Source organism: Hyperolius riggenbachi, chromosome 3 (assembly GCF_040937935.1).
Source record: "Hyperolius riggenbachi isolate aHypRig1 chromosome 3, aHypRig1.pri, whole genome shotgun sequence".
Classification (NCBI taxonomy): Eukaryota; Metazoa; Chordata; class Amphibia; order Anura; family Hyperoliidae; genus Hyperolius; species Hyperolius riggenbachi.
This window is the reverse complement of record NC_090648.1, coordinates 43,693,636-43,705,578: the sequence shown is the minus strand read 5'-3', so window position 1 is coordinate 43,705,578 and position 11,943 is coordinate 43,693,636. Positions and strand designations below refer to the sequence as shown.

The 11,943-nt window shown below is 46.8% G+C and overlaps 1 protein-coding gene across 3 annotated transcripts in view; it reads left to right on the top strand.

Moving 5' to 3' along the window:
* STAG3 (STAG3 cohesin complex component) overlaps nucleotides 1-11,943 on the top strand; it is a 135,672-nt gene that overhangs the window by 15,343 nt on the left and 108,386 nt on the right. For all 3 annotated transcript variants that reach the window (XM_068274049.1, XM_068274051.1, XM_068274050.1), the window contains exons 5-7: nucleotides 8,424-8,520; nucleotides 10,050-10,126; nucleotides 11,287-11,491. In XM_068274049.1, coding sequence (XP_068130150.1) covers nucleotides 8,424-8,520; nucleotides 10,050-10,126; nucleotides 11,287-11,491 — 379 coding nt within the window. The remainder of the gene's footprint in view (nucleotides 1-8,423; nucleotides 8,521-10,049; nucleotides 10,127-11,286; nucleotides 11,492-11,943) is intronic.

The window sequence follows — 11,943 nt, the reverse complement described above, 5'->3', positions numbered from 1 at the left end:
TAGTGATGGGCTTTGTCGTCTCAAGCTGTCTCCTGTAGGTGGGGATAAGGTGGATCACGCAGTGGTCTGAGTTCCCTAGGGGAGCGCCTCTGGTGGCCTTGTAAGCATTTCTGAGGGCTGTGTAGCATTTGTCCAGGGTGTTGTGATTCCTGGTGGGGCAGGTGATGTGCTGCTGGAAGTGGGGCAGCTCCTGTCGCAGGTTTGCGCTATTGAAGTCTCCTCCTAAGATGACGATAAGGGCCTCAGGAAAAGTGGTTTCCCACCCCGAGATATAGTCGCTCAGTGTTCTTAGGGCATTTCTGGTGTTGGAATCCGGGGGGATGTAGACCCCCACCAGAATGAAGGAGGAGAACTCCAGAATGAAGGAGGAGAACTCCCTGGGTGAGTATCTGGGCCTACAGTTGATGGCTAGGAGTTCAACATCTGGTGAGCAGAACGTGCCGAGGGGTGTTATGTTGGTGCACCAGTTGGAGTTTACGTAGAAGCATATGCCACCACCTCTCATTTTCCCAGAGAGTTCTTGGTCCCGATCTGCACGAAAGAGGAAGTAGCCTGGCATCTGTAAGGCCTCGTCTGGGACATTTCTGTTGAGCCAGGTCTCCGTGAAGCAGAGCACTGGGGTGTTCCTGCTTAGCGAGAGTTTGCGGCCAAGCAGTAGGAGCAGCTCGTCCACCTTGTTTGGAAGAGAGCAAACGTTCGCTAGGAGTATGGCCGGTATAGGAGTGTGTAGTCCCCTTCTCTTCAGTCTCACCCGAGCCCCTGCCCTTCTCCCCCTGTGGCGACGTTTGTTTGGAGGGCCCCTGTCGCTGCTAGTCAGGTGCACGATGTGGGCGCTGACTGTCTCCCACAGGGAAGAATCAGAGGGTCGGTCGCAACAAGCAGGGGGCTCCCATTTCAGGAGTTCAGTACGGGATAGGAAGCGGATGGGATTTGCGTCCCGAGGGGGCAGTTTCTCTGCACTCATGCCTGGGGGGGCCTGGAAGAGCAGAGCGGGCAGCAGGCATGTGTTTGCAGGAGCAGACAGTCACTGCGGTCAGCAGGCATGTGTTTGCAGGAGCAGGCAGTCACATAGGGAGCAGTGGGCTGGGTAGGCTAGTAGCGGGGTGACAAGCGGGCACAGAGAGCAATGCATCACAGTAACAGCAGTGAAGAATGATGTAAGTATAGCATAGTCTCACCGTTCCTCATATCCTGTCCTGGGTAGGGGGATCCAGCTGCAGGCATCAGCAGCGCAGAGGAGTGTGTCAGGCAGGGCTGCAGACCCTTGTTGGGGCCAGTGTCAGGCAGGCAGGGCAGCGGGGGCTCCAGTGGTGGCAGCACGCGACAGTTTCCTAGGAGTGGGGGCTCCGGTGGTGGCAGCAGGCAACAGTTTCCAGGGTGTGCTGCGGCAGGTGAGCATCCCCTCGCTTAGATGCTGGGATAAGTGGGTGGACCGGGCAGCCACGTGGCTGCCACATGGTGGGTCGGCTGGATGCAGGCAGTGATGGTCTCGGCGTGCCCGCAGGGCTCAACTGGGTCTGTAGCACGCAGTGTCCCGGAGCTTCCTGTCTCTGATGAGAGGGCTGGTTGAGCGGGCCAGAAGCCTGAGCGGAGCGGTGCAGTCCTCGGCTGCTGTAGGGGCAACCTGTGCCGGCCTGATGGTCCTGCCGAGCAAAGCTGATGGCTACGGTCTGGGTGTCCGGGAGAGTGCGGACGTGCGGGCCTGAAGCTGGAGCCGCTGGGATGGAGAGCCGCTTGTCTGGGGAGCGTGCGGGCCCGGAGATGGAGCACGTGGGGCCGCTGGTCGGGCGGGCGTGCAGGCCTGAAGCTGGGGCCACTGGTCTTACGGCGCCATCTTGGTCTTAAGGGCGCTGTGCTCTTCTCTGAACATAATGCTGCCATATGCAATTTACTTTTTCACCTGAGTTTTCTTCTAGGTGATATTTTCCCAACTTAAATTGTTCTCCCTATGCCTTTAGATTGTAAGCTCCAAGGGCAGGGCTCTCTCCCTTTTCTGTCTTGTAAGTTGCTGTACATTGTTGTTAATCACTATACAACTTTTGCTACAACTTATTATGTTGTCTACCACTTACAGTATGTATTATGCAAACCAAAATCTGTATTTTATGTACCCTTGTTGCTTTCCTACCCAGAGCCGGGACAAGGTCCTCCAGCACCCAAGGCTGAGACACCAAAGTGCGCCCCTCCATCCCTCCCACCCCAGCTGTCACACACTGATTGCTATTAGACTAAGAGGCACCCCAGGGCTCCATCCCCCTCCCCTACACCTTAATATCTAGTTATCTGGCTTGCAGCCACTGCCATGTATACCCTTTTTTTTATTTCTCTCTGCTTCAAACCCAATAGGGGAATGATAGCTGAGTGAATTGTGCGCCCCCTCCTACACTGCGCCCTGAGACTGGAGCCTCCCTCGCCTCTGCTTCGGCCCGGCCCTGTTCCTATCCTGTACATTGCCACAGAAGATAAAGTTGCTATATAAATCCTATAATAATGTTTTCTTATGCACGGAAAAATATGAATTATCTGTGTTTTTAGTATCTATTGGTACTTGCATTATTTATTCTCACACTGTGGTTTATATGCACTGACACTTTTTCTAATGCCTGGTACACACGCGGCAATTTTCCATCAGATTGTCAGTCAAATCGTTTATTTCCGACAGGTCAGATCTGATTTCCGATCGTTTTTCTGATCGGATTTATATAGAAGTGATAAGAAAATCGATTGGAAAACCAATCTGACCTGTCGGAAATAATCAATTTGACTGTCAATCTGATGGAAAATTGCATCATGTGTACCAAACATAAGGGATCGGTTATTTCTATACTGAAAAGGTTTCTCACACCGCGCAGTGAAACCTTTTCCCCCAGTGCTGCGTGTGAGCAGACCAATTCATTATCGGGAGTGTACTGGCGCTATTCTTACTGAATAAATGTATTATTTATTCTGTTGTGGTGGATTATGGTTTTGAGTTATTGCACATGTATGATAATTAATGGAATAAAGTTTAAACACTTTGTGCTGCGTCCATTAAGCCTGGCCGTCTCTCTGCTGCTACTCATCGTCTTTAAAAGGGCTAGACCAGCACAATGGGATTTAAATGCTGTAGTAATTTTGTGTACTATTATTATCCAGCTTGCAGGCTACAGGTCTAAGCTGTTTGGGCTTTTATCATTGTAAAATGTGGCTATGGGTAGAATTTATGAAAGGGGGTTGTGGAACCACCCACCTGCAGAGTACACAACACAGGAAAGGTATAAATCTCAATCATTACAGAGTGGTGGACTAGCAGAGCGCCTGATTACATTGGATAATGAGTCTCTATGAGCTTCCGAACAGCAGGGATGCCCGGCCCTGTAATGCAGCAGTGATTCAGTCTAGGCCAGGCATAGGCAAACTTGGCCCTCCAGCTGTTGAGGAACTAAAAGTCCCACAATGCATTGCAGGAGTCTGACAGCCACAGTCATGACTCATAAAGGCAAATGCATTGTGGGACTTGTAGTTCCGTAACAGCTGGAGGGCCAAGTTTGCCCATGCCTGGTCTAGGCCATAGGTGTCAACTCCAGGCCAGGAGGGCCAGACCCATGCCAGTGTTTAGGATGGGCTGAGAAAGAGAGGTATGTGTTCTACCTGATGGACCACACCTATCCTGATTCAGACCCATCTATTAATTTGAGCTGTGTCAAAAATGTGTGAGGATCTCGTCCATCGAAGGACCGGTTTGACATCCCTGGTCTAGGCTGTCTGTCGGTGTTCAGTACAAGCCCCTGACGAAGCGAAGGTGAAACTTGTTGGCTGGAGCAAAGAGCTGAAGTACTTCTCTTTGTTTATGTGTAAGCTGTATGCTGGGGAGGTTGTCCATGTGCTATACACTCCTGCCATGTAAGTGTTGTTTCTTAGTCTACATGTGCAATAAAGTGTGGTACTTTAAACAATACAGGCTTTTTATACTGTTAAATTCCGATTTCCCTGTGTATAAAGTTTCAAGGCACAGACCTAAATAAATTCTGAACCGGAAATGTCTTTTTTTCTTCCCATTGACAAAAAAAAAAAAGTTGCTGCAGTTTTAAGTACACCTGAACTGAGAGGGATAAAGAAGCTGCCATATTTGTTTCATTTTAAACAATTCCAGTTGCCTGGCAGTCCTGCTGATCTCCTTGGCTGTAGTAGTGTCTGAATCACTCACATGAAACAAGCATGCAGCTAATCCAGTCAGACTTCAGTCAGAAACATATGATCTGCTGCATGCTTGTTCAGGGTCTATGGCTAAAAGCATTAGCCAGTGGATCAGCAGGACAAGCATCTAAGGGGGCTTAGATGCTTTCCTTGCGTTGAAAGACATCCATGGCTACAATTACTAGGTAATGCCTAATGATGTTGATCCAGGGATTTTATCTGATTGCCATCTGGAGTCGGGAAGGAATTTTTTTCCCTTTTGGGGCTAATTGGACCATGCCTTGTAAGGGTTTTTTCACCTTCCTCTGGATCAACAGGGATATGTGAGGGAGCAGGCTGGTGTTGTACTTTGTTCTCTGGTTGAACTCGATGGATGTATGTCTTTTTTCAACCAAAATAACTATGTAACTGATTAAAAGGAAATGCATATGTCAGCCTCCATTTCCCTCTCACTTCAGGTGTGCTTCAATTGCATTCAAGCTAATCCTGTTGTGATGATTAGAAAAGTTGCGCGACTACCACCGCTGACCTCCACCATTTTTGTTTTCTGTTGCGCTCATGTTCACAAAGAAACCTTCAAGCTTAAAGGACAACTGTAACGAGAGGGATAAGGAGGCTGCCATATTTATTTCCTTTTAACCACTTAAAGAGACTCTGAAGCGAGAATAAATCTCGCTTCAGAGCTCATAGTTAGCAAGGGCATGTGTGCCCCTGCTAAAACGCCGCTATCCCTCGGCTAAACGGGGGTCCCTTCACCCCCAAACCCACCCCCGCAAACCTTGGACGTAGAGTTGGTCGTAAATCTTGTCTTCCTGGAGACAGGGCTAACTGCTGCAGCCCTGCCTCTCAGCGCGTCTAACAGACGCGCATCGCCGCCTCTCCCCCGCCCCTCTCAGTGAAGGAAGACTGAGAGGAGCAGGGGAGAGGCGGAGATACGCGTCTGACAGATGCGCGTGGGGCAGGGCTGCGGCGGTTAGCCCTGCCCCAATGCGGAAGCGCTCCCCCGCTGTACGGAGGGGATTTGGGGGTGAAGGGACTCCCGTTAAGCCGCGGGATGGCAGCATTTTAGCAGGGGCACACATGTCCCTGCTAACTATGAGGTCTGAAGCGAGATTTATTCTCGCTTCAGACTCTCTTTAAGGACCACAGCTGTTGCCCAGGGGGTGATCCTATGAAATACAAGTTCGTCTGAGAGCACACTTGCATGCGATTTGCGCATAGCGGAAAATGATATAATACAAGTGTATGGGCTGCACAGGAACTGAATGGGCCTGTCCACATTTCGCAATACGATGTAATCCATGTTTTAAAAGCGCACAGCTGTTTCCTCCTTTCCTGCATACTGTATGTGAACCTTTCCTATGGATCTGCAAAGGTATGTGCTTTTGCATGTGTTTTTATGTACACTCACCTAAAGGATTATTAGGAACACCTGTTCAATTTCTCATGAATGAAATTATCTAATCAACCAATCACATGGCAGTTGCTTCAATGCATTTAGGGGTGTGGTCCTGGTCAAGACAAGCTCCTGAACTCCAGCCTGAATGTCAGAATGGGAAAGAAAGGGGATTTAAGCAATTTTGAGCGTGACATGGTTGTTGGTGCCAGATGGGCCGGTCTGAGAATTTCACAATCTGCTCAGTTACTGGGATTTTCACGCACAACCATTTCTAGGGTTTACAAAGAATGGTGTGAAAAGGGAAAAACATCCACTATGCGGCAGTCCTGTGGGCGAAAATGCCTTGTTGGTGCTAGAGGTCAGAGGAGAATGGGCCGACTGATTCAAGCTGATAGAAGAACACCGTTGACTGAAATAACCACTTGTTACAGCCGAGGTATGCAGCAAAGCAATTGTGAAGCCACAACACGCACAACCTTGAGGCGGATGGGCTACAAAAGCAGAAGACCCCACCGGGTACCACTCATCTCCACTACAAATAGGAAAAAGAGGCTACAATTTGCATGAGCTCACCAAAATTGGACAGTTGAAGACTGGAAAAATGTTGCCTGGTCTCATGCGTCTCGATAGTCAGAATTTGGCGTAAACAGAACGAGAACATGGATCCATCATGCCTTGTTACCACTGTGCAGGCTGGTGGTGGTGGTGTAATGGTGTGGGAGATGTTTTCTTGGCACACTTTAGGCCCCTTAGTGCCAATTGTGCATTGTTTAAATGCCACGGGCTACCTGAGCATTGTTTCTGACCATGTCCATCCCTTCATGACCACCATGTACCCATCCTCTGATCGCTACTTCCAGCAGGATAATGCACCATGTCACAAAGCTCGAATCATTTAAAATTGGTTTCTTGAACATGACAATGAGTTCACTGTACTAAAATGGCCCCCACAGCCACCAGATCTCAACCCAATAGATCATCTTTGAGGTGTGATGGAACGGGAGCTTCATGCCCTGGATGTGCATCCCGCAAATCTCCATCAACTGCAAGATGCTCTCCTATCAATATAATTTCTAAAGAATGCTTTCAGCAGCTTGTTGAATCAATGCCACGTAGAATTAAGGCAGTTCTGAAGGTGAAAGGAGGTCAAACACTGTATTAGTATGGTGTTCCTAATAATCTTTTAGGTAAGTGTATAAACAGTAATCTAGTAATCTTTTTTTTCTCTCGTTGAAAAGACAGACAAGTAAAAATGCAAACACATGAAAAACTAAAACACAAACGCTGACCTATAACCCCAGATGAAAAATGACTGGGTCAAATGGACCACAAATCAGGATGGTATGATGAGCCTGTGGGGCATTAATGGCTCTCCTTGCCGATCACTCCTGTGTACAGTCTTCTCAGTACTCGGCTATGTCAACGTTTCTCTTACTTTTGGTTTACTCCTAGTTTTGGTTTTGTTACATTTGGTTGATACAGTAATGGGCTTAGAGTTTTTGGAAGCAGGCTCTCCACATGAAGCAGTGCTCCCTCCTCTGGAATGCTCTTCCACAGCACATCCGTAACTCTCCCAGCTTTGAAATCTTTAAAGGAATCCTCAGCCAAAATCAAAAAAATCCGCTTTACTTACCTTGGGCTTTCTCCAGCTCCTTGCAGCCGACTGTCACACGCTGACCGCTCTGCTCTCCGCCGCCGTCCCGGGCTCCCCACACGGTGCAGAGGCCGACCTCACCTGCGCAGTAAGCCACAGACAATGTGGGTTCTTGACAGCGGCGCTTCACGCAGACTCAGTAAGGACAACCTCGAGGTCAGCCTCTGCACAGTGCGGGGAGCCCGGGACGGCGGGGGAGAGCGGGCTGCAAGGGGCTAAAGAAAGCCCAAGGTGAGTAAAGCAGATTTTTTATTTTGGCTGATTATTCCTTTAAACACTCCCTCCAAACTCGCCTTTTCCAACAATCATCTGCTCTAATTTAAGCCACTCCCCCTTAAACCAAAGGCCAAGTTGTAATACTAGATAACCTAAACACACACTGTCTGTATGGATACTGCATACTTCCCCCACCTCTACCCCCCATTCCCTTATATTGTAAGCTCACAAGGGCGGGGCTCTCTCACCCGTTTGTGTCTTGGAGTTTGTTATTCATTTCATAGCTTGCACTCTGTTATGCATTTTATTCATCATGTTACATCTGTCATTGTAATTATTAATTCTGTATTTTGTACCAGCGTCCATGTTTGCTGTATATCATTGTATCATTCTGTACCCCTTGTTTGTTTTCCTTACTCTGGACTGCGCCATGGAATATGTTGGTACTTTATAAATCAATAATAATTCCCCACATACGACCATAAATGTTGCTGTATTTAGCAAGCTGGAAGTGTGAGTATCCTGTTACCACTCATACTATTATACCTAAACCATCTAACGATATTGCACTAGATTTGGGTTCCCGGCGTCCCTGTGGGTTTTGTCTCTGCTATCCGGTTGCCAGCTTCTTTTTGTCTTCATTGGTCGGTGGAAACCAGTAAGGGGAGGTAATGGCTATAACTGTCAACATTCCTGCTTCCTGGCCCTTGCACTGGGGGGAGGGGCTTCTATGCTTCATTTAATACATTTTTGAATTACTGATCCATCGGCTTATGAAGGTGAGCCAAACACTTAACCTTCTTTAGTGTTTTTCATTATTTTAGTATATTTTTGGCCACCTACATTCTTGTGTATTATTGGGGGGTGCAAAGTATCAGAAAGTAATTTTGTCATTGTATTTATCACTAAACTAAATGTAAATAAAAGAAAGAAAGAAAATACATTTGCTGCTATTGAAGCTTTATAATTTCGATGCAGATCCTTGTAGATGATTGGTTGGACAGTTATAAGAAGGACCGAGCTCCAGCCCTCCTGGAACTGATCAACTTTCTCATTCAGGCCAGTGGATGCAAAGGTGAGCTTTACACCCCCTTCCCTTCCCAATTCTGTTCAAGGTTCAAAGTAATGGTTTGCTAGGGATTTATGTGACAGTTTGAGAGAATCCAAATTTCCCCTAAAGAGGAACTTAACCCAAAGATAATAGTGTGTGTGGGGGCGGGGGGAATCCATACATTGCAAAGTGAGCAGTTTAAAAAAAATGATTGATGCACGCTGTGTAATTTGATCATGTTTGATCCACTGTGAGCTTGTTGAGCCTTGTACACGTGCCTGACTTACAGTAAGTCGGCTGAGACAGCCCGACCCACAACCAACCTGCTGGACAGATCTACCCAACCCCACCGATGCCGATTCCCCCTCCCACAGCATGACGTCATGGCTGCGGTGCTCATCCTTCTGCCCCCCTCAAAGCAACATATCACGTCTGCAGCTGATACGTGTGTCGCAGCCCGGGCAAGTGACGTCGTTCAAGGGGATCAGGCCACATATACAGTGTGTTTGTACGAGCCCTTGTGCCTGGTACACACCATGCAATTTCCCATCTCATAGATGGGTCCATAGATAATTTCTGACAGATCCGATCGGATTTCTGATCGATTTTCTGATCACTTCTCTGCAAATTGATCAGAAACACAATCGGAAATCAGATCGGACCTGTTAGAAATTATATTTTCGACCCATCTATCTGATGGGAAATTGCATGGTGTGTACCAGGCTTTAGTCAACATCTTTACTGCTGGCAGACAAGGAAAAAAAACAGACAGCTCCAACTGCCGTTATCTGTAAATACATCCACTAACAGTAAATGAGCTGATCGGCATCACTGCTGCTAACTAGACAAGGATGCCCACTGGTTAGGTTATCAATGTGAACGCTATGCATGGTTTTTGTTCTTTCTTTTAATAATTTCCTTTTTTTTCAGTACTTCTACCACATGCTTGTTTGATTATTTCTATTTCAATTAAAAAAATGCCTAATTCCCTATAGTGCCCCTTTAATAGCAAGGTGTACATAATTTGAGTTTGGGTGAGGATTAACCACTACCGTGCTGGTTGGTGTTTATTCTGACCGGTTACCCATCAGCAACTGCACTTGTGTTAAATCTGGTGACAAAACCACAAAGCATGATTTCCAGAAGGATTTCAGTTGTATAAAGCTGCAACATCTCTTGCAGTCACATCTTGTCCTCAGCATTGTGTCACATGCCTGTCCTAGAGGAATCACAGGCTTGGGGACACGCGGTATGGTTGCTGTAAAACACTACAGCAAATGCCTAATGCTGGGATTACACGTTACGTTTTTTGCGAAGAATCGTTCCGATAGATGCCTTCGATGATAAAATTCCGACACGTCCGATGTTCCGCTCGATTCTTTTCTGCTCTATTTCTCATAGAAGTGAATGGAAAAAAGATAAGAAAAACGAGTGGAAGATTAGAGAATCGAATGGCTAATAGATCACGTGCAGAATCGACCGCGAAAACCGTAACGTGTAATCCCAGCATTAATTCAGATGCCACTTGTCATTGTGTGTTACTGTCTTGCCAGGTGTGGTGACCCAGGAAATGATGGATAGCATGCAGAATGCGGACATTATCAGGAAGATGACTGAAGACTTTAATGAGGTCTGTGATATAATGGTCTTATTAACATTACACTATATAACGAAGGAAAGACTCATGTTACCACAAAAATAGTAATTCCCTGTCCCTTTTAGCATTATCAGAAAGTGGTCAGGTCTTCATTTCAGTATGGGAGCTGCGTGATGACATTGGAGACTCGAGTGTGGCGGTTTTTGAAAACTTTTTTTTTTTGTGTGAGGTGTGTTTTAACCCTTCCCAATCCATTTTCGTGATCACTCCCCCTCCCCCAGCACACACATGGGTGATCATAAATCTGCAGCTGCTGCAGGGATCTGGAGAGTGTCTACCTACAGCCAGGAGGTGAACTAGCATTGGAGGGGCTGGGATCCATGTATTAGCTCTGCCCCCTTTGCACGCGCACCAGCGTAATTCGTTATTATACGGCGCTTCGTGGTGTTGGAGGGGATCAGAATGTCAGACACTGTGACGTTCTGGACTAGATCCGGCAAGGGCACCCCTAGTGGCAGCCAAGATGCATTAATGCAGTATTTATATTACGTGGTTAGCAGCAGAGGATGGGACTGGTGGCCACAGAAGTTTCTGACTTGGGCCCAGTGCACACCAAAAAGTGCTAGCGTAATCCCAAATGCTCAGCGCTTTTTGAAGTGATTTTTCAGAGCGATTCTAGGAATATGCCTAGCTATTTTCTAATTATGCCTAGCGATTTTTGGAGCATTTGGTGTAGCTTCTGTAACAAAAACTCTTGGAAAATCGATCTGTTCTAGCGCTTTTCCACTTTACTATACTTAATATTGAGGCTGAATCGCCGCAGAAATGCTGCAGGACCCGAGTTTGCGTTCGCGAGAAAATCACATTGCTCAGGTGTGATCCATCCCATTCAAATACATAAGCCAAGCGTTTTTCAAAGCGCTCAGAAAAGCTCTTAGTGTGGACCAGCCCTGAATCCGATACTTTGATCTGAAGAGGCTGACGCTGTGCCAGATTTTACCCAGCAATAGCGGCAGCCATTTTTACAATGTCAAACATTGGATCTTTGCAGGAAAGAGCCAACATAGGAGTTGAAAGGGTTAAAAAAAATGAGGAAAACCATACAGGAATAACCTAACACTATGAAGTAATACTTGTGGTTCCCATTTTTATTGGAGCTTCCCTTGACATGTGATATTGCGTTGCTTCTGCAGGAGTCGGCTGACTACCCGCTGTCACTCAGCACACAGGCCTGGAAGAAGTTCTGTCTGAATTTCGGGGAGTTTCTGGACAAGCTGGTGGTCAGCTGTCAGTATAATGTCATGTATGATGACATCCTCATGGACACCATTATCAACCTGCTGACCGGACTCTCCGACTCCCAGGTGCGAGCCTTCCGCCACACCAGCACCTTCGCAGGTGAGGACTCTAACCTGTCGCATCACACAGGTCGGTAACGTGCCAGAGTCATCAAATCACATGATCGTTTTCAACTCACATGATCGTATTTAAAAAATAATGTACCTCCTTCTTGTCATAAATGTAAAGCCCATCTATACCTTTTTAAAGAAAACTACTATTCTGGTTTTATGTCAGCATCTTCTGTGGCGCTGTACAACATATTGATAGAAAAACATTCTGCTCAAGTAGTAGATACAAAATGTCAAATCTTAATTCCACAGCTTCAGACAAAAGTACAAATCGCTGTCTCGTGTTGGGCACAAGTTCGCCCTCAGACATTGCTGTGACTAAGCTATGACTAAGGGCTGTCTTCTGCCCGACACGCATCATCTGCTTGTATTTTTGTCTGAAGCTCTTGAATTAAGATTTGACATTTCTTTCTGCTTCAATATGATTTTACCGACGAAGAG